This window comes from Varanus komodoensis, unplaced genomic scaffold, assembly GCF_004798865.1.
Source record: "Varanus komodoensis strain SLA01 unplaced genomic scaffold, ASM479886v1 scaffold1, whole genome shotgun sequence".
NCBI lineage: Eukaryota > Metazoa > Chordata > Lepidosauria > Squamata > Varanidae > Varanus > Varanus komodoensis.
The window spans coordinates 92,331,314-92,354,286 of NW_025335268.1; the positions used below are offsets into that span (position 1 = coordinate 92,331,314).

The 22,973-nt window shown below is 40.4% G+C and overlaps 1 protein-coding gene across 3 annotated transcripts; it reads right to left on the reverse strand.

Annotated features, from left to right (window-relative positions):
• Positions 1-1,436: 1,436 nt before the first annotated feature.
• Positions 1,437-18,363, reverse strand: IWS1 (interacts with SUPT6H, CTD assembly factor 1). Of its 3 annotated transcripts, XM_044435456.1 has the most exons (15): positions 18,116-18,264; positions 16,291-16,406; positions 14,031-14,826; positions 12,628-12,817; positions 12,317-12,374; positions 11,919-12,013; positions 10,546-10,696; positions 9,633-9,715; positions 8,760-8,889; positions 8,280-8,397; positions 6,674-6,785; positions 6,014-6,070; positions 5,732-5,843; positions 4,817-4,977; positions 1,767-1,834 (listed from the first exon to the last, which is right to left on the reverse strand). In XM_044435456.1, exons 1-14 carry the CDS (start codon positions 18,147-18,149, stop codon positions 4,849-4,851), a joined length of 2,181 nt encoding a protein of 726 aa, XP_044291391.1. In that variant the 5' UTR covers positions 18,150-18,264; the 3' UTR covers positions 1,767-1,834; positions 4,817-4,848. The 3 variants fall into 3 exon arrangements, with proteins under 3 accessions (XP_044291399.1, XP_044291384.1, XP_044291391.1); XM_044435464.1 differs by lacking the exons at positions 4,817-4,977; positions 18,116-18,264 and adding an exon at positions 18,271-18,363 and having other exon boundaries at positions 1,437-1,834; XM_044435449.1 differs by lacking the exon at positions 4,817-4,977 and having other exon boundaries at positions 1,437-1,834.
• Between the last annotated feature and the right edge of the window lie 4,610 nt (positions 18,364-22,973).

A 22,973-nucleotide genomic window follows, 5' to 3' on the forward strand; every position in this document is an offset into this window, starting at 1 on the left:
CACCAAAATTCTATACATACACTCTGTGAATTTGAGTTCTTTCTTGCTCCCCACCTTACTATACCTCTTCCTGCATTCAAGAATTTCTCTCCTTCCTCCTCACTCTAATCTGTGCATTCTGAAGCACATGATTTTATCTGTTTTCCAGATCACTTTAGAATCCTTTTTTTGCAAAACTACCCTAAAAAATATCTGCCATCCCTCTATCTGTTCCCTTCTCTCATATTTGGGCATGTACAGAGGCCAACTTGGAGTAGGAGAGGCATACAGCACAGGCCGCACTCCTCTGTGTAGTTACTGCTTTGCCTTATTCTTGCTAGGAGCACTAGCATCTTTGGTTGCCCGCACTGCTTACATCTTCTTGAATCCTTATGAATTCTTTTGGAATCCTGTCTTCATTATTCTACTGAACAGCTGCCTGCTTCCAAGTGGCACACTGTGCCTTTATTAAAAAAATAAAAATCCATACATGTCTTCAAGGTGTATGCATGAAACCACATACCACACTCAAAATAATGTATAAGGATTTCTTCTCACTTCCGAGTATTACTGTCTAAATGCATTCATACTATTATAGTCCCTGTTTACTTTGATGCACAAGTACTTAAGGATAAAATGACAAAAAGCATAATAAGGTTTCAGAATACTATTGCATGCTTCTTTATATCCACAGAAATCTTATAGGTTCAACTATGTACTTTCTCGGATAAAATCCAGCGAAAGCTGGGCAAAACTATGTTCTATCGCAATCACTGGAACAGAAACACAGTTTAGTGGTTAACAGAGCAGCAAAACAGGGTTGCTCAAATCCCCAGCTACAAACCGGAAAATCAGTCTGACCTTAAAGCTGGAGATCAGTGTTTCAACCCCCCTCTGCTCACTCCCGCAGCCACCACACAAACACATGTCAGCTGCACCTCTGGTGTCATAAGAGCAATCTCAGAGGTGGGCTTGGGAGGACATTATGGGGTCAGGGAGGTATCAGCAAAATACAATGTATCCTACTGGCATCTCAAACAACTTCCTTTCTTCTCCAAGGTGCCACACTTAGCCAGCCAAACTCAGCCACTCAAGCATTTGACAGGGCAGGAGGTGCACAGAGGTCTCGAGTCAGTGTGATTTAGCTTAAGCGTGGTTAAGAAGTTTGGTCCTGGACTCTGGCGGTCTGAGGTCCAGGTCCACTTGGCCATGAAGCTCACGCTTCAGAGGGCTGTTCTGAGGATACAATAGAAAGGGGAAAGATCACGTAAGCAGCCTTGGGTTCCATGCAAGGAGGAAAAAAGGCAGACTATACATGCAATAAATAAAATAACCAAGGTTACTTTTAGCCGCACATGTGCATACATGTGTCACGTATCCTGTTCATTTTCAGAGTTCAGCATGATATGCAGGGCCTTCTAAATACACATTCATTTCATAAGCGCAACACAACCCCACACATCAGAAAGAGATTTTAATGTTGGAGGTCTGTAGCGATACAAGTGTTCATCTGTACAAAGGACACAAGTGATAAGGGTTAAATACAATCATAAAGAACAATTTCCCAGGGTTCATAACCCTCAGTCAACATGTATTACAACCAACTAAACCAACCATTTGAAGATACACTTTAAAAAACCCAAAGTTTGTTTTAAAAAATTTAGACATCTTCTGAGAGTCTATAGGTACAATTCTTCCAGCTGGATTCAAAGAAGATTCTGGGTCACAATGGCATTTTATTGCCTTCAATGCTGATTTTCACAGCATGGGACGTTCTGCTTTTTTTCCTGATGTCTGTGAATTTCCGCATCTGCTTATCCAGACGGCTGACTCCTTTCTTTGAGCTTGCCTGGAACTTGAAAGAAAACTCAGGCTTACTATCAGGAAGAAGTAGAAATTCCAGCTTAGTTGTGTGTTTAGGAGAAAGCATGCATGCCAAACTGTTCAAGCAGCCATTATCCTTGGGTACAGAAGCTGACATACCCACAGGAACATTCTCATAGCATATTCCCAAGTGAAGGGGTGTATGCACTTACTATGAATACAGAAATAAAAGCTTTACTACCAGAAGAGTAAGATGCTATTTTGTTCTTCACACACTGGAAAAGTACAGAATCTATTGTTCCTGTAGTGTAAGATTAGCAGTCTAGCATCATTATAAAATATTCATTTAATAAAGGCGACTGAGAACTACTCCAATATGCCCTTTTCATAAGAAATAAGAATTCACAGGGAAAAAATCATTAGAGCAAGGAAAGCCCATTGAAACACTTGGTATGCAGAAAGCCTAGGGTGCAATCCTATCCAGGTTTAGACAAAATAAAGTCCAACACTCAGCAATCTATAGGATTGCACCCTTTTAACAGCTGTGTACCCATCATGCCAGCATGTCCTAAAAGACACTAGTATTTATTTATTTAAAAATTTTATAGACTGTTCTTAAGCAAATGTTTTCAGTATAGTGTGTATCTTGCACAACTTAGGAAAAGAATGTTCATGAAGCTTCCATCTACCCAATCAGACACTGGCTGATCTGGTGTGATCTGACCATCTAGCTCACTGGCCCACCTAAACTGGTGCCTACATACCATGCCAGAGGTCTTTCTGCAACAAAATACCCCAAACCCCTTGAGCCAGAGAAATTAGGGAGGTACCATGCCACTGAATTGTGCCCCCTTTCCCAGCAGCTCTGTTGCTTTTTCCTGCTGTACTTTTGAGTGCCCTGATGCAAAATCATTAACAATTCAGGACAGCCGGGCCTAGGCTGTGGGCACAACTCATCACAGGCCTACACTATCTGTGCAAAGATATTTCATGAATGACTTCAATAACATAATGCTACTAGGGTAAAGGAACTCTCTTCTGAGAATAAAAAGGGTTGTGTTTTGAACATGTCTAAATGTGTCTCTACAATGGAAGCAAGGCATTGATGCAAGACATTGTTTTTTCATCTAAAAAATGGGAAAGGGGAGCTTACATTTATCAATTGTTTAGGTTAACATCACTTGCAAACCTAAAGTACATTGGAAGGGGAGGGCAGGGTGGTGATTTTTGCACAATAGGGGCTTGGGGAGAAATACCATGAAGAAGCTATCCACATTCAGGATTCATTCTTGTCACTAGCCCGTCTCTCTTTCCTGACCCTTTTGCTGCACCTGCTTCGGCCTCCAGCTGCCCAACCTCCTATCACCCCTTTGCGACCCCTTCCCTCCCCCACAGTAAGCTTACCAAGACACAGGAAAAGTTCCTTCCCTGTCACAATTTTTTACTAGGTGACTGGGCATACTACAAAGGGAAGTATCAGTCAAGGTTTAAACAGCCTCCCATTTTTTCTTCCCATGATTCTCCTGGGCCTCTTCTTAAAAGAACATAGCTATACTGGAGCTCTCTCAACTGACAAGAACTTACTTAAAACGAAGTTTTGTATTTATAATGTGACTTTTGTCTATGAAGTTTGGCTACGTCTTGTGCTTTGCCAGATGGTAAAAAAGTATTTTAGAGCAATGTATGGTTAGCTACTTTGAGCTATGTGTAAGCACCAAAATTTCTTATATAAAGGAATTTCATATCTGTGCCACCTTCCCTCCAAGTAACTCAAGCAACTTCCCTGGGGTTCTTTCATTTTACAGTAAAAACATCTCTAATGCAAGGACAGGCTTCATGTGAGTGACCTGCCCACATCCATACAGTGAACACTGCAGCTTAGTAGAAATCTGAACTTTTGTTTGAGCACTGAAGAGTCTTCACTTCATTTAACAGGTGACCCAAACAAATGCTGTAAATTTCCGCTGGTCTCCCTTGCAGAACATGGCTTGTATCCAAAGACTGAACAATCCAAGAGGAAGGCACTAGGATGTGGTCTTGCTTCTGCTTGCAGACTCCTGCACCCCCTGAGAACTGGCTAAAAAGTGACTTTCAGGGGCTGTGGGAAGCCACCCAGATAACATGTAGATAAATGTATTAAAATTTATGGCCCAGGGAGAGCCAAGCCTTATGGTGCCACCCATTACAAGAAATGCAGGTTGGGGCAAGAAAGTGATAGACACACATGCCATCACACCTTGCAAGCTAAAGTACCTTCCTTCACAGGACAGGATCTTTGGATTCAGGATAAAACATTCTAACTGGATATTCAGACTCTTGAATAGGACAGTAAATTCTGAAAGCAGAGCTGGCAAAGATGGTAGCCTTATTGCTTTTACCTAAATTTGTTGGCAGATCTATTTCTGAAGTTAAAAAGAATCTGAGGATGGGAGAGTACCAGATAACTGCACAGTAATTTACACCTGACTGTGTGAAAAATGCCAAAGCTGATCAGGCATTTCTATTCCTCACAGAAGTTAAGCTTAACTCTAAAATAGGTTATGCAGACTAGTTTATCTATTGTAAGACGCTTTAAGTTAGATACATGCTTGCACTATCTTATCGCAGAATTGTGCATAGAGACAAATCTGTATCACAGACAAATCATATTCAACTGGTTAATGTCATACAGGAAAGCCTTCTACTAGAGACACTTGCATTTTTGAAGCAAAAAAACTCCAATTTTTAAAAATTGTCTCCTTGAAGCAGTCCAGCTTTAAATGCAAACCTTTCAGGTACATTTTTGATAGTGCCCCCACAGAACCTTTTAGGGACAGATAATCTTTGCCCATGCAAGTTGACCCTCTGGGTTCACAGTAGTGTATTAGTGGTTCTTCCTGACCTTCTCTGTGGGTGACAGTGCCAGGGAGAAAGTTTGCTACGTGATCATTAGTGGAGACATGCTCCCGGGTCTGCATATGTGACACTGGCAACAGCTAAAGCACATGCACTGCTCACACCTCCTTGAGAATACCTCTCAGGCCTGGGGCAAGCAGCATTGCAAGGCTATAAGGGCATCCTGTTGCCTTCAATGCTGAACTTGACAGCTCGATGAACTTTGCTGAGTCGTTTCTGTTCAGCAAACCGCCTCTTGTGTTTTTCCAGCCGATTAATACCTTTCTTAAGAGCCCCGGGCTAGAAACAACATCTCAGTTAACGGATGGGTACTTGATGAGAACAGAAAATTGTAATACATGTAATGATGGTTCAATTCCACTTGCCTTAGTTTACACAGAAAAAGTAGGAATTAAACTCCAAGGACAGAATATAATGGAGCACAAGAGGTAACAAATTAAACTGAGCAACTGTACAGGAATCCCATCTTGCCAGCTCACACTACTGGTATTGCCTAGAAATTCCTTAGATTACCTTAATGTAAGCTACATATCTCTTGTGTCACATTAGATATTGCCCAAGCTATATGAACTGAATTCAGTTCCATGTCATGAACTGATGAATGCAGATGAGGAAACTATCTATCTATCTATTTATTTAGATGGCAAAATGCTAAGGGAAAAGAAAGAGTAGTCCAGAAAAATACTGTGGAACAAGTTAGAATTGTATCGAGAAAAACCTCTTCCCACAAGTTCTCTTAGATCACGTCTAACCAGATCAGCACTATAACATAGCTGATTCTTACTGCTACCAGCAATTGATTTTCAACTCTCCCCACCAACGCTTTGAAATGAGGAAGTATTCTAGCCAGATTTTCCAAATATCTTTGAGCAGAACTGTGCTCTGTTCAGACACATGCAGTACATAGATAGAAGGGAAATCGAGTAAGGCAGCAGTGACAAGAGGCTTGACTAGCTTCCATAAGATCTAACCAAGAACTGGTATGGCACAGCATTACAGAAGAAATTCTGCCCCTCTACCCTCGGTCACTTACTCGGGAAGTTTCCATTTCCACGTTCCACTTTGGTCTCACCACATAATCCTTATTGGAGGGCATGGGAACTCTTGCACGAGCACAAAATCCTGGATCACCAGGCCTGAGAGCTCTGAGAAAACAAGATACTGTTAAGTAACATGAAGTTGCTCAAGTGTAAGTCTCCTTCAATTATTTCATTCTCTCCTCTTCCCACCCTGAAAGCAAAGCTTCTCTCCATCACAAGCCAGAGGATCAAAGTATGGAGTTATTAAACTGGTATTTCAAAACCAGAAGACTTACTTTTCCTCTCCAGTTAACACCTTCTCCAAATCTCTGCGCGGTGTTTGACCACCAGAACTGGGAAGACAGAGGAAAAAGATTTCTTATTGCAGGGCAATTAACATCACAAATGCAGAGAAAGGAATAGAGACAGTCATAAAGTGTTTTCATAACAAAATCTATATATTTTATATTAAAATAGACAAAGAAAAAGGTACAAGTGTCAACTGTAGAAAAGGAAGTACAAGGGTCAGGATGGAGAGGACAAGTTTATGGGGAAAAAAGACTCTGATAATTTAACAATAACTTGGTGATAGAGAAACTATCATTATTTTTATATCATCATTTTTCCTCTTGTGAGGCACCCAAAGTTGTCTTTTGCTCCATGCTTATCTTCACATAACTGGGGGGCAGTTGGGCTGAGAGTGAGTGAGTGGTCCAAAGTCACCGAGTGAGCTTCCTGGCCAAGTGGAAACTAGAATCCAGAGCTCCCAGGTACCCCAGTCCAACACACTCACCACTATGCCACGTTGGCTCTCAAAGTGCAAGTTTAAGAGCATTCCAGGGAATGGCACCTTGGGCATGAATGACAAGCAGCCTAAGTCAGCAATACGGACAATGATTGCTTCGCTTTTCTGACTAAAACACTGAATGGCTTTGCCCACGTAGACAGATTCCTACCTGCTCAACCTCCTTCGCTGTGGCATCTGTTCCAGATCTCTCTGTTCTCTTTCTTCTCTAGTCATGCCCTTGTAGTTTGAAGTCAGACCAAAAATAGGGCGAGACCACTCATCTAAGTTTTTTTTTTTAAATTAAAACAAAATTTAATAGAGCATGCATAGAACAGCACACACACTGCAACTGAAAGGAGCGCCTCCTATCCAATAGGCAATTTTGCCATAGGCACCATCTATATTGCTTCCCAGATTCATTTAAGGTTAGTGCCTGATCCTGCCTAATCTTGGAAGCTAAGCAAGATCAGGCCTGGTTGAAATCTGGATGGGTGACTTAAATGTTGCAAGCAGCCCACAGAGCTTCAACTATGGACAGTATAGCAATGTAATGTAATGTAATGTAATAATACAATCGGTCATATGTTTCAACTATTCCGTTCAGGTACCAACACAAGAGTCAAGACTTACAGAAATCAAGGTTTAAAAAAAAAAATTCTGAACTCATGATTCTGGAACAAAATTTTAAGCTGTACACACTGCACCCACAGTTTAGCTTCTACTGCATTCAAATCCCAAACGTTATGGCTTAGCTGAAGGCCAACACCATGAATACAGTAAAACTAGGGACACACTGTTCAAAACACAATTAAAACATAACCTAGAACAATCCATTACTATGTTCAATATGTATCACACATCTTACACAATAGTGAAAACTATTATGGGCACACAGAATACATGCTTTAGATGTTTTGAATTTCATTTGTTAAGAGTGCCATCCAGTGTGGTTATCTGTAACCCTCCACATGTAAAAGGATTAACAAGCACACAATGGAGGGCAGAAGGAATACAGAGGCAAGGATTACCTTGGCATGCTTTTTTGCTAATTTCAGCCACCTAAGGGTTTTATATCAGCTCACAAGAAGAGCCAGAGGCACCACCAAGATTCCTCATAGGACAGGGATGCCTCACTCCTCCAGTTCCCCTGAATTTTCCCACCAGCACCAGCTCCTGTTGCTTTGGGACTCCAAAACTGTAGCTGGCATAGAAGGAACTGCAGTGGCTGCAAAGGTGGAGTGAGGATGCTCCAAATTTAGACTCCAGCTATGACCTCAGATCATTTCTCCAGAGTCAGAGGTGGGATTTCAAATTCTCTTATGTCTCTCTAAACATAAGATTGTTTATCTTAATTATTTAGGGTGCAAAGTGCTTGCATTTTTTAAAATTTACTGTATCATTTCAATTTGTTGCCTAAAATGAAACCTAAAGAGATACACATTTCAGATTATTGAACGCATTTAAACTCTTAAGGATAGTAAAGATACTAGTAAAGGAAAGCACATGTATTTTTTTTTAACAAAATATACATTCTGGTTGCTATCTAGTTCAACCCATATGCAAGAGCACTGCATTTAGTTTGGCTGATATGCTTTAACTGTAATATAGTATAATGAAGAAGCAACAGAAAAGGAATTTAAGAGCTATATAAGCTTTAAAAAAGTCCTTATAGATGAACAGAAGTAGTCCCAAGTGATGTTACAGATTCTTGCATCACGTTTACTTTACAGGAGAAGACAAGGCTGATACAGCTCTGCATCACAAGGTTTACTTACTAATTAGTTTTCCTGCCATGTCTTTGTTGGGCCGTGACTCCTTAGGGTGTTTATAGAGATACATCACTGCTCGACCAATCCCACTGTGCTTTAATGTCTCCTGGCTCACACTAGGCAACTGAATAGACACAAACGTAGAAAACCATCAGCTATGAAACTGCAGAATTGTAGACTGTACTTTACAGCAGATTCAAATGTTTCATAAAACAGTTTCCCCAACCTGTTGGACTAAAACTCCCAACATTCCTAGTCAGGATTGCCTTTTCAGATAAATGACTTAGACATGCATATGATGGTATCTCTGCCTGTATTTTAAGAGACACAGAAAGTATGTGCACACATGTGTTTGTGTGCGTGTGTCTATCTCTCTTCCTTCTGTAGACAAGTTCATTTACCATTTGCCAGAGATTCAACACAAAGATATAGGCCTAGTCTTCCATATAATGTATACTGGCTCTAAGCTAGGTTTAAGATGCTAACCTCTTGCAGGATTTTCAGAAGTTCTTCACGAATTTTCAGTGCTGGAAGACTCCGGTCTGGCAAAGGAGAAAGCCATTCCTTAATAGCGGACATCACACCACTGTCAATGAACGTTTCCTTCAGGTCCTGTCTAGAAATTTCAGAATTAAAGCCATCAGATTTACTGAAACAAGTATTTCCACTGAAATTCCTCCAAATTTATCTTCACCTTAGACAAATTAAGTGGCTATTCTACACCCATCCCCACCAATGGAGAAAGACATTTAGAAACTATCACAATGTATACACTAACATGGAAATGTTAGCCTTAGGAATACTAAAAGTTTATCTTAATTTATAAGAGGAAAGTGGATACATTTAAGAGCGAAGTAAATTGCATCATCTTGCATCTAGGACTGAAGCAAACATTTATGAGCATACACCAACCTCTCTTAGCCTGGCTTCAAATACACTGGATTACAACTATAACTAAGAAGGTACGCATAAGAAACGCCATGCTGCATCAGACCAATAACCTATCTAGTCCAGCATTCTGTTCCCATATTGGCCATGAGAAGCCTACATTTAGAGAATGAATGCAATAGAATACTCCTGATTCATATTTCCAAGCAACCTGGGAATGTAGGCATACTGCCTATGACACTGGAGGTCAGAACTAGTAGCCATTATCTTCCATGAATCTTTGTGATTTCTGTTCAAAGCCATCCAAATTGGTAGTTATCACTGTATCTTACAGTAGTGAATTCCTAAGTTTAACTATAAGCTGGGTGACAAAGTATTTCCTTTTCTCTGCCCTGCAATGCCAGGCTGCAACACAGCAAGTCTTTCTTTTGACAACTGTATGTAGAAAAGTAATGAGAAAACATCACTTACTTTTTCAGATGCATAACTACAGTTGGAAGCAAAGTTAGCTTTTTTAGCGCTGGTTTTTTCTGTGTATTCAACTGCCTGTCTTCCTGTGGGAAGTTGCAGATAATAAAAAATAAACAAAAAGTAACCAGACAAGTCAAAAATCCCAATTCAGAAGACTTACAAAGCAAACAGATTTGATTTCAAATCTCAAACAACACAATCAATAGGACAATGAAACCAAAAGATAGCAACTACATTTTTCTAAATTTCACTAGCTTATCTGCAGTTTTTAAGAACTTGAAAATGGTACTATTGTCGGAATGCAATGTATACTCCTTATGTTAATTTTCACTCTACACATTACATGGCCAGAGAAAATCTGACAGGGCATATCCATAAGATAAGCATAACAATGGCAAACTTTTGTGGAGATGTTGCTTTCTTACCCTATTAAATTCTTACACCTTTGACATCATTCTAATGGATATATTTTCCGCATTTGATTCGCCGCATGGTGCAACAGCAGTGCACACAACTTTGCTGCTCCCTTGCTGAATTTCCACTCAGTGCGACATTGGAGCACTTCAGCAAGTCATCTGTTCCATTTGTGTCTCAACTCATCCCACTAATACCCTATTCACAACTCGTGGCAGTTGGCTGCTGTATTGCCAATGTCTTCATCTGCCTCCACACCTCCAATGAGATGCGAACAATCAACGAGTTAGAGAGGGCAAGCTTTGAAGCTGTAACTCAGAGTGTCCTTTGAGAACTTCTTCTAAATTCATTTTCAACAGACAAGAAATTTTGCATTTAGAGAATTATTGTTCTCACCTTCAGGCAGTCAGTGCTATTCCTGTAAGCATAATGGTTCTCCATCAGCTAATTACTTTTGAGTTAACCAAAATGGAATGACCATTGAACAAAATAAACGTACCTCTGCTGCTTCATTCATCTTAACAATCATTGCACTGACCACATCGTCAGCATCACTAATGAATGTTCCACCATCACGATTGCGCCGGCGCTTGCCACTCATGCTCTTCTTCCGTTGTAACATCATGTCAAAATCTGACATAAAGTCCATACTGAAATGCAGATTTCAACAGAGTCAGACTGGAATGATATTTGTGCGCTGGGTCACTTTAGTTAATCAACACAGCTGCAACATGGGCACTTCATCCTTTTGTTAAGAATTATAATATGGTCCAACAAATTCACAGTTGTACAGACCAGAAGCCTTGAGACAGACTGAAGACAATGCTATAGCAATGTTGAGGAAAGCAGCAGTTTAAAACAAGTCAGGATTTTAGCCATCTGCTGCCACTCATCTTGCACTAAACATGCTTAACACCTTTCATAAGTCTGGATGAATATGAAATGAAACACATCCAACAGCAAACCTGGAAAGTCTTGAATAAACACCAATTAAGTAATCCAGAGGCTTAGTGAAAGTGGAGATGTGGAGAAAGTGGCATATCAGCTAAAATTCAAGAAGTTCAAATTTATATTGTTTTCTTTAATTCTTCTCTCTGTCTTACCAGGGGCTTGTGGTTTCTAATTAAATCTTAAGATTACTGTCTTTTATACTTTCAAAAGGAAGAACAGACATTGATTCTTTTATCCCAGTATCCTTTGGTGCAATGTGAGATCTTTTGTACCACACACAGTTTGAACAATACAGTGTCTCCTAAATTGCCACCATTTGTCTGGGAACAAGTCCCATTTAACTCTGTGATGCTGACTACTGAGTAGAGGCTTCACCACAGCTGGTATCAGGAACGGTCCCCTCTGTCTAATACTTGTTTAGTGAGCTTAATTAAAAACATTTCTGAAACTCAAAAGTGACCCAGTTGTTCTCCACTCCTGGGTGTGTCCCAAAAGGTACAGACAAGAAAAGGGACCTACGCATACAGTCCACTACCAGGGATTTTAGAATACTATGGGGAATTGTGCAGTAGTATGCAAGGACAGCTCTGCGGAGGCCTTGGGTGATGCCTGCTATGGATGGCAGACTAAGATTACAGGAGGGATGGCCTCCATCATCCTTCACTTTGGTCAGCCTGGCTCCTTTGAATGCATGCACAAAACCCCCAGTCAGTTCCTTCTTTGAAGATTGCTTTGCCTGTTGCTTTAAAGTGTCTTCCAGTGTGGTTGGGCTAGGATTAGCAAGACTCTGCTTCAAATGTCAGGGGGAAGTAGATAAAGGCAGAGAAAGATGCATGCTGTCCTGGACTTCCCAGAGAAAAGGCAGGATTAAAAAGGTAAGCAAATCTAAGTTGGCTTTTTGTAATCACAATTAAGACTCACTGTTTTCCTCTTTTGATATTGTCATCAGAGTCTGAGTCATCCACTGTTCCTTTCCTTTCTGATTTTTCTTCCTCCAAATCCTCCTGGTTAAACCCCTTGGGTTAAGAATAATACAAGTCAATGCATTTACAGATGGCTTTCCTAAGCAGCAGGGATCTGCCACGGCATTTATACACCTTTTAGTATCTCTTAAGATTTATACTAATATTCTGGTCACCACCTTCCGAACAACTAAGAATACATACACTGTATCCAACAATAAGGAGGGATGACTGAGGGGAACAACTGAATGCAAAAGTAATAATACAATATGAGGATCCTATTCAATGTATATAGTTACATATGCTTCAAAAGAAAGGGGAAAGGAAGATGGAAATTAAAGTTCACAGCATACTTACCGTGAACTCTTCTTCTTCCTCATCTCCAGATTCTCCAAATATATCTGCAATAAGATTTCTACAGAAAAAAAGATTTGTTTATTTTTCACATTCATTTCCTGCATGCATTCTGTCATAGCAAGGGCTTTATTGATGGGATTGTCAGCATGCTTGTTCACTTTGTTCTAAGAGAGTTACAAGCGTGCAGCAAGATGTACTTTGCTTTTGGCTAGTTCATCAACCCCTTTCCCCCGTAACAATACATGTGTCCCCTCTATCTACTGTTCTTCCAGATCCTAAGTGTGTTACTCTCTTACTTCAAGGGGACTTACTCTTGCTCATTTCCTGACTCACTATCACTTCCAAACAGATCCTTCTCTTCTTTTTTCTTCCCATCATCAGGCTTGTCGTTGTCTTCTTCGCTATCTGAATCTATAGGTTTCTTCAGCTTCTCATATTTCTTTGCTGCAGTATCACTATCTGATTCATCACCATCTGAGATTATGCGTCCTTTTTTTGCAGCTGTCAACACAGATGAACAGATTAACAAACACATCACTAACTGAGATGTGTTTGTATGAGAGCAGTCAACAACTTCTGAGAAGGAAATTGTTAGCCAACAGTTAACCAAAAGTTACTCAACTGAGCCCGACAGAAAATTTTAATCTTGCATGTCAAGTAATAATAGCAACATTCACGCAAAGAGCCCATGGCGAATGCTTGAGTATCCTTCCCTAACTGCAGTGAAGCCAGTTATCCAGACGAGGCTCTCAACCAGACATTTCATGACATTCAGACTGATGCAGAATAGTATAGAGAACACAGTGCATTAATCCACTGGCCACTGAATGGTGCAAGACTCTTACCTAAGAGTCAAGATAGCATATTAGGGAAACATTTTTCTAAACATTAATTTTGGATTCAACTACCATTTATGCTTTAGGAAATTTTAGATTCTTGTATCACAAGTCATATATAATCAAGAATAAATTTAATATAAAATTTCTGGGTTAGGCTCAAGTCACACTTACAGCTCTAAAATTCAGTCTGTGATAACCAAATGTAAACACACGCACACCTTTGATGCTTCTCACCCATTCTTCTCTCCTACTGGACCAAGCCCAGGAAAATGAAACACACACATCCTTTTGATTTATCCTGATTAAAGGTGCAGAAAGAAAAGCAAGAATAGAAAGCACTGAAGGAATACAGAGCAGTCATCAGAGTCAGGACAGGCAGGAAACTCGTAACACCTGCTGTGGTTCACAGGACTTTCTCCCCCTTCCTACTGAACACTCGGCCCGAGACAACAGATGTTCAGGGCTGTTTCTAAATTCTCCAGTCTAGTTTCCAGAATGGAGAAAGGACATGAACTGACATGGTGAACATGCAACCAGCTTCCCTCAGCCTAGCTGATCAAGTAATATATGACTCCAAAGAGGATAAAATTCCCCCTCCTCTGCATCACAGTTCTTCCTTCTTGAACATGTGGGGACTAAGAGCCTGTTCACATACGCACGTACATCACTTGGGTGGATGGCAAGGCAAGTGGTGACACACAGATGTGAATGAGCCATGCCAGATCAATCATTGGAGGCAGTATGTTCATACCCCCATTTCAAAGAAGCCAGTCTACACATTCAGCTGAGAAACATCACGGGCTGAATAATCAAGCAAAGTGAGATCATGCAAAGCATATGCACCATAAACTAGTCCAAAATTCGTATTTCCTTACGTGTTTTTTCATCATCCTCACTATCAGAGAGGATGGTTGCTTTCCTTTTAGCTGATTTTTCCTCTTCTTTCTCTTCTTCCTCATCGCTATCTATTTTCCTTTTTTTAGGACTGTCATCATCTTCTTCACTATCGGAGCCATGATGCCTTTTTCCTATTGGATCCGTATCTGAAAGTTGAGCACCATTCTCTCCTTCCTCCTCTTTTTCATTTTCTCTATTGTTGTCACCTGATTCTGTTTTTGGTTTGTTACTGGCACCCTCTTCCGTTTCAGAGTCACTGGGCTGGACCTTTGGCTCCTCATTTTCAGAATCACTGGCAAGAGGTTTTGGAACCATTTCATTCTCTGAGTCAGTATCATGATTTTTGTGAGGCTCTTCATTTTCTGAGTCACTGGCGGGATGCTTGTGTGGCTCATCATTCTCTAAGTCACTCGTATGATCTTTATGGGACCCCTCATTTTCAGAATCACTGGCCGAGTGTTTCTGAGGTTCCTCATTTTCAGAATCACTATCATGGCCTTTAGGAGGCTCTTCAGTCTCGGAATCGCTGGCCTGATTATTTACAGCATCCTCATTCTCAGAGTCACTGGCCTGGTGAAGTGGGTTATCCTCATTGTCAGAATCACTGTCCTTAACTCTATGAGCCCCTTCATTGTCTGAGTCACTGGCATTATGATTTGGGGCATCCTCATTTTCAGAATCACTATGTTTCTGCTGTGGAGTATCTTCATTTTCAGAGTCTGTCATGGGATTTTCTCTAGTTTGTCTGTCATCTTCTCCATCACTAACTTCATTCTGGAAAAATGAAATAATTCCAGGCAAGCCACAACAGGCAAGTTAAAGATAAGCAAGCAGGAATTTACTTCTATCTAAATTTATTTTTAGGTACAATTGCTCAAAAATGTTACATAACGAGTACAATGCAATCCTATGCATATTTACTTAGGACCACTGCTTCCAGTTAGGATTATTTTAAGGTAAGTATGCTCAGGATTGAAACCTTGGGTCTCTTTATCATAGCTACTGCTTCCCATTTGAAAGTCATAGCGATAAATACCATGTGGGTATGAATTGTTGGCATGTTGACCTCTTTCAGTGTACATCTTAGGCAACATATTCAAATCTAACAAATGGAGGAATTTCTCTAACATGACTCCAGTGGAAAGTCATCTTGTCTGCTTGCACAAGGGTTGATTCTATGGACACCAAAACTCCAGCATTCAAAAGAAGCCCCTTGAGTTGCCTATACACCTATAAAACTACCAACGACACCTTTAAAACTACCAAGAACTACATTCAGAAAATGGGCTTTGCATTAAATTTGTTACAGACAGAAGCAGTGCTCTACAGTTTTATTTATAAGTCCCCTATGAATGCACTGCCAACACTATAATCATAATACCTGTTTGCTGAATTTTGACTTGCAGCTCAAAAATCTTATATCCTAAATGTCAACTGATATGGATGCTCACTCTCATTCAGCTAGTTCTGTTCATAGGCAATAGACTATATGCTGCAAGGTAGTTTTGACACTGTCACAAAGTTCGAAGACAATGTGGGATGTTGCATGGAGTTTGTTGTTCCGAGGAAAATAATTTTAAAAACTTCACTGAACTAGTTAAAGTCCTTAGGTTCATCCAGAGCAACACAATGGATCACAGCATACACCTGCTAGTTTAAATCTTAACTCTGGATGGAAGGAAGCAAAGATATTAACTAAGTAATCTTTATCAATATACCCTGGCAAAACTATTCTTGTGAATGACACTTTTAACCTCTTAAATGTACTGAAACATGCAAACTATAATTGTAGCACTGGCTTCCATTGCAGCCTCAATACATTTGCACCCCATTGCTGTTTGAAGAACTCAAACTACAAGCAAAAGTGTTTAGGAAGAGATCCAAGTTGAAGGTTTCCCATTTGTTACAGTACAATAATTACCTTAGATATCACCAGTTTGTTCTGTGCAATTTATCTAATCTTTTCCCATATTCACCCACTCTTGCTAAACAATAAACATCCATTTCCAAAGTTAAAATTATACATGAAACGGTTAAATAAAATTAATTTGAAGACAGATCTTTACTCTCCTCCACTGAAAACTAGTAACACTTGCAAGAACTGTCATCCCTTGTTTCCTAGTGAAGTGTTTAGTTTTAAAAATTCATCCTAACCCAGTGTATAAGTTTGAAGAAAAGCCTGTGCATGCCACAGTTGATATCTTTTCGTTTGAGATCTTGCAACTCTTTCACTATTACCTCTGAATGTTGTCCTATGCTTCCATCCTCTGATCCAGAGTGCTGGTCATTCCCATTATCTTCCATGTCTGATCCGGAATCACGCTCATCCTGTACTGGTGTAGCTCCACCATCATCTGCAACACGTTATTTGTTTTTAAATCAAAATGAAGCTTAACAACAGCTTTCAATACTTAGAAACAACTAGGTATTTTGATTAATAATAACCAAGTCTTAAACATACAATGTAAGAATTAAAGTAGTATTGGTAACTGTGACCAACTTAAGTCACACTATTTCATTGGGTCTACTCTAAATATGACTATGTCTGGAGTCAACCATCTGAACATAGATATTTACTTAACTTTGGCTATCGGATGATATAGAAATGTAATAAATAAAACAAAACTACAGACTAAATACTCTCAAAAGCTTTAAACATTGTTTTAAAAAGACTGTGATGAAACTAGACTGTATCAGAAGCAAATTATAAACTCCTGATTGTTGACAGAATGAAAAAAGATGAATACAGATTTCATAGGCTTATCAAAAATAAATGACTAGATTATGGCTTTCCTAAAAGAATCACACTAAGGGAGACGTTCATCCTATAACTTGTTTCTGTAAACTATGTTCTCTACAACCTAGTCAGTGTCCTATGTAACTGTGATATTGCCATCATCAGAGAAGCAACTCATATCCAAAGAGATTTCAATAACACCAGATACACTTGTTAGAGATGTACAGGACTACATTAAGAAGAAAACCTAAAAGCATTTTGACAAATGAACAGATTCTGGCCATTTTAAGAATTATCGAGGGCTGCTCTATATTTTAGTAATTAAGGACTGGTTCTATCATTAAATACTTTACTTGGGCATAAACACTTGAATTCAAAAGGCATCATACCCTTTTTCAAGTGTAATGCTCATAGCTCTTTAAATGCCTAGGAGCAAGAGCTCCATCTTTAAGTAACTGTCACTTCAAATATGTACCAAATTTGCTTTGAAACTCTTATGAAATGTATCCTTGGCTAAATACAAAAAATAAGAACAAACTGTCAGTACTACCGCAAAGCAAAAATACAAAGGGAAAATAAAAGGGATGTTGAATAGATTCTTTGGTTTTGAAGGGTGCAGCTTATGGTCCACATTATCATGGTCAGAACACCATACACTATATCATCTAGCAAAGCATACTTGTGGAAAACCAGCCAGATCACTGCAGTGCCATAAGAACACACACAGGGGTTAAGCTGCAGCACTAACATAGGTCCTAAATGCACCTTATGATCATGTTCTTCACCCAATGGTCAGGATCCGTAATGGCAAAGCAGTAAAGATGACATTAATGGAGGGAAAATGGTGCTCATTCTCTCAGCCTGCCCCAAAATCACAAAGGGCAAGTCTAAGCGCCTTACTGATCAAAGGTAAGGAATCTTAATAAGGTTCCACCTCCTTCCTGTACAGCTTTATTCTAAGAGGTCTCAAGTAATGCAATACAGACATATAATCGTCAAATATTTGTCTATCAACATCAGGGCTACCAGTGTGAATTACAGAGACTACAGGAAATCAAGTAGCTGCTGTCACTTAGGAAAATCCTCCCCATACATCCTAACAGCTATTCTACGCACGCACTTTTAGAATAAAATGGTACATTTCAGAGTAAGGCGCATCGCGTAAGACACATCAGAAAAGAAAGGGAATTTCAGAAAGTCCGCTCAAGCGCATGAGCTCCTCATCTCATCGCCCTGTCGCATCTCCAACACTCGCTCCCATGACCACTCAGGCCATCAGTCCCATAAGCCGAGCTGAGCAGACCCTCCCACTTGCTCCGACTGTACCTGACTGCTCCCCACCGAAATACTCCGTCTCCATAGCCCCGCCTCCCACTACTACCGAGCGACTAGCGGAGGGGCGGGGCTCCGATTTTGGCGGCGGGGGCCGGAGAGGGGTGCAGAAACTGGATCGAGGTGGGGGAAGGAAGGGGGAAAATCACCTTCCAGTTTCTAAGCCGGAAGCAACAGGATCCACGACCTTCCCATCCACCCCCGCGCCGTAGGAGGGCTCATCCGCTGCTCTGAAATGGCGCCACCCTTGAACGGCCTCAGGGTGCTTGCGCATGCGCTATTTTCTAGTCAGGGCTATTGCCTGGACGTTGAAGAAAGGAGTAGGTTCTAGAGAGCAAGACTTTGAACGCCATAGAGATAATGCATTGGAGAGTAGCTCTAACCGTGGCTGGAGATGCATATTCCTGGTCCTCTTATACCACACATTTCTTCTTAAAAAGCACCAAGGCAACAACGATGCAGAAGGAAGGAGTATGCAGCAAAAATAGGAGCGCCTGTTCTATATAAATCCAGACTTGATTCGTGTGAAAATCTAGAAGCCATACATTTAATCCTGTCTTTCTTTTCAGGTGCTCAAGAAATTATACCTGGTTCTTCCTTTCCCGTTTCCCACTTTATCATCACAACGATCTTGTAAGGTAGTTTAGGCAGATACTTACAGTGACTGGCCCAAGGACATAGTTTTATTTATGTTTGTTACCTTTATATTGTACAGAGAGCGTGTTGCTAACGGGCAGCTTTTAAACGAATTTAATTAATAAAATACTAAATAAAACAGTTACATGGGGATTTGGACGCTGGTCTCCTCAGTACTGACATTTTATACAACAGCGCTTCTCATGTTTCGTTTAACATTTTTCAAATACTCATCTAATCTCATAACAAATCTTTATCGTTAACTTGGCAAGCAAGGTATATAAATTGCTTTGGATAGTTTACACTGTGGTCCACTGTTGTTTAAGGTACAAGTTAGAGGCCAATTTGATTTCTACCAAAAGTTCTCCAAAGATTAGAGCAAAGATTTATTTATTTATTTAAAACATTTCTATGCCGCCCCCATCGCAACAAAGCCTCGGGGCGGCTCACAAAGAATACATAAAAACATACATAAATAATAATATAACAATTAAAAAAAACATTAAAAAAACCCCGGTGCATTCTCGGCTAAAAATTTTAAAACCCTAATTAATCAAATTAGATTAAAGATCAAATAATTCGGAACTCAGCTGCACGCAGAAGCTTCGCTTTCTATATGGATATGCACGCAGACGCGGCCCTTTTTAAAAATCCCCCCTTCCCAATAAAAAAGACCTTCCATTAGAAACAGCATCAACTTCTCGCTTTGCTGCTACCTTTAAACGGGGCAAGGAGAAGAGAAGCACGTAGATACAACCGCTTAATAAAAAAAAAAAAAGTAAGAAAGAGCTCAGATTTATCCTGGTAATCTAGGAGGAGCTCTCATTCCATCCAGAAGGCAGAGAAAAGTAACGGGGTCAAAGGAACCAACTTGACAGACCGGCTGCGCAGATCTACATTTATAAGTCTATCTTGAGAGCAGGCAGCACAGCATCGAGCAGCGGGGCAATGAATCCAACAGCGCTATCGCGCTCGCGAGAGTTGGCGATCTCGCGTGGCTTGCAGATGGGAGGGGCACCGCCCTTTCTGCCGGGGGCGGAGCTGTAGAGCGAGTGAGGGGCCTCGGCAGTTGGGCAGGCTCGCCGTGTGGCCTGCTGCGGAGCCTCGTTGTGGGCGGAAAGCCTCCGGAGGGCCGTCTTGCTAGGTGGACTTCTAGCCTGGTTCTTCAGCTCGGAGCGGCACCTCGCCACACTTGCTGCTAAGCCCCTGTTGACCAAATGGTCCGTCTCCCGTTGTGCGTATGCCCAAAATACACAGCAGGGGAAGGTTTTCTTTGGAAATAGCTGTTCTCGAGAACAACCGGCTTCCAGCGAATCGTTGCAGATAGCCCACCTGAGCAGGCCCCAGTTGGCCGTTTCATACACTGATCATTAAAGGGTTACCCCTAACACAGTTAACACTTGCTAGTAGGTTACAGAAGTGAAAAGTTAAAACTGTCTGCTCTTTCCTGCCTGCTTGTCAAAACAGAAAGAAGATGCTGGGGAGGAGGATGGGGTGGGTTGGTGTGAATTGCCCTTTGTTTTGCTGCTGTTGTCTGTCAAGAGTCAACTGGACCTCTCCAGAATGGCGGCTGCTTAAGTTCTGCTACCTTTCAAGAGCGCACACATGCTGATTTTTAGAAAAGAGGGTTTTTCTCTGCCCTGTGTGCCAGTGATTGTATGATTTAACCAATGAAAGTTAGATCTATTGATGTGTACATCAACCATCACAGTGAGAAACTATGGATATGTTCCTGAAGAGTGCATCTAAGGAATGAAGAGAGCTGTCAAATTTCTCATTGCAAGATATTCCATATGTATTCCAGTACCAAGGAAATGAAGCTTCTTTTTCCTACCAGCAGCAACTCAGAAGTCAAACATGCAGTAGGGCATACTCTGAAGATGAGTGTGCATGCATGCCCATATGGACGCAAAGGATGGTTCTTGGCTGAAAACCTGACACTTGTTTATCCAGGAGCAAGGCTGGAGCATTCCCAAATTATTAACCTATACAGAAGTACATGGAAATCTATTTTCAGCATGGCAGTAGGCAAAGACTGGAATAATCCTCATTTTGCCTGGATCAGGTCTCTGCCATTTCCATGTCTGCATGCATTAATCCTAAATAAAAGCACTGGAATCTGACTGAAAGAGGGAGCTGATCATCATCAGCATCAAACTAATTAAACCACACTAAAAAAAAAAAAAATCTAGACTATGCTTTCCAGTGACTTCTTACAGGTCTGAAGGAGGTCAGGGAATAAAATGGACCCAATTGTCACAGAGAACTCTTAAAGCTATCTTTTGTGCACTACACTGGATTATTTCCTAGATCCAAAGAGAGCTAAAATATTTTTAGTTTTAATATTTTTAGTGTATAAATTTTTGTATGATTTTGTTTTTGTTGTGAACCGCCCCGAGGCTTTGTTGCGATGGGGGCGGCATAGAAATGTTTTAAATAAATAAATAAATAAAGATCCAGTGCTGCAAGCTGCCTCAAGTTCCATCCTCACTTCCACTGAAATCCTATGTCTTCTACTCAGTAGTTTGTGCTAGGACATTATTCTCTCATAGCTTTTAAAGTGCATCCTCAGTTCTGGTGGTTCCTCTTGAGAGACTGCTCCTAGCACTACCAACCTGAATTCATTGTGCAGCAATTCTGTCTGCTCACCGTCCACAGATTTTCTGCAGTAAGGAAAAAGAAAAAAAATGTGGGAAAATATGGAAGTATAAGATTGTATCCAGGCTCTCCTTAAAACTTCATGAATTGAAACAGGGCAGTTGCAAAATAAAAGCATTCCCTGTCAGACAATATACCAAAACAATTGGATGTGTATAAAACTTTGTTTCCTACAAGCTGGGTAAGACAGTGGCTCACAGGCACATATATAAGAATGGTAAATGCTTTCTGGACAGGCTATCTCTTTCTGTATTTCTTCTGCCTGGCTAGATACTTGCTGCAAAAGAATAAGTGCGCCCACAGCTCCAGAACACTGGGCCACAGGGCTGCTGCAAGATGTTCATACTACCACTGACCCTTCTTAGACCAGGATCAATTCAGCCTTATGCCAAGTAGTAGGTACTGAATTACTCACCTTGTGGATTAAAACACTTTTCCTTGTCCTCCTAGCATAGATACCTGATAATAGTGCCCTAGAACCTCTCAAGGAGTTTTTAAAAAATTGAGCCTACGCTATGTACACAGGAGTGCAAACTCCATAATCTGCAAGATATCTTGTTTACCTGTATGTCATACATAAGTCAATGTGCTCAGTGCATATAATTTTAATAAAGTTATACTGCAATTTTGTCATTCTAAGAAAAAATATTTTATAGATGATTATGCTTTGTATTATTAATCCAGAGAGCAATGTAGGAGTGTTTATGAAGGTATTGTGTGTGTGTGTGTTTACCTGCCTGTGTTTGATAAGCCAGCTCTTGGAACAAAATAGCCTGCCATATGTGCTTTTAATACTTAATTGGCTGGATTCCAAAGAAAGGATGGATGTCACTTAGGTTGTAATAAGATTGCACAGTAGGGAAGAATGACCTACCTTGTAACAACCAATGTAAGAAGCTCCACCTTGATGGTGTGTGTAGGTGTGCAATGCCATGCATCCAAGAACTAGCCTGATTTCATACTTTCTACAGCAGCACTGAATGAGCTAAAGATAAGATGCTTCAGAAAACTAGGGAAATATTTGAGATCTTTGATCGGTATGTATGGCTCTCTCTTTCCTCCTTGTCCCCTACTAGTATTCAGTGACTTAGAAACACAAATCTGCTTAAGCAAAGAGAAGTGATCAATGGGAAGTTCTCATTAAATGTTAACATTTAGCTGTAGGGCGTTATACCCAGAATCACAGAACTGCAGTTGAGATTGATAAAACTTTCATTCACTATTGTGAATTTTCTCAGGAGCAAGAAGAAAAGAATAGAATAGAGAAGACTCTTTTATCCAGATGGCAGGCTATTAATTAAGAAGCTACTGAGCATTTCTGTTTGTTTATGTTCAAGCAAATGAACTTCTGTTCTCCAGAATAGCAGGATTACTGTCGCTCAGCATTACACAGTTCAACATGCACATTACTAATTAATTTGTTAATCACTGTTGATTCATGATGATCTAATATTCTTCTCTTTCACGTGTTCATTTGTAATTACACCTCTTAATATGTACATGTGCTACAATATTGTCTAGAGAGAAGTGTGCTGGCTAATTTCCATGCTCACTCATT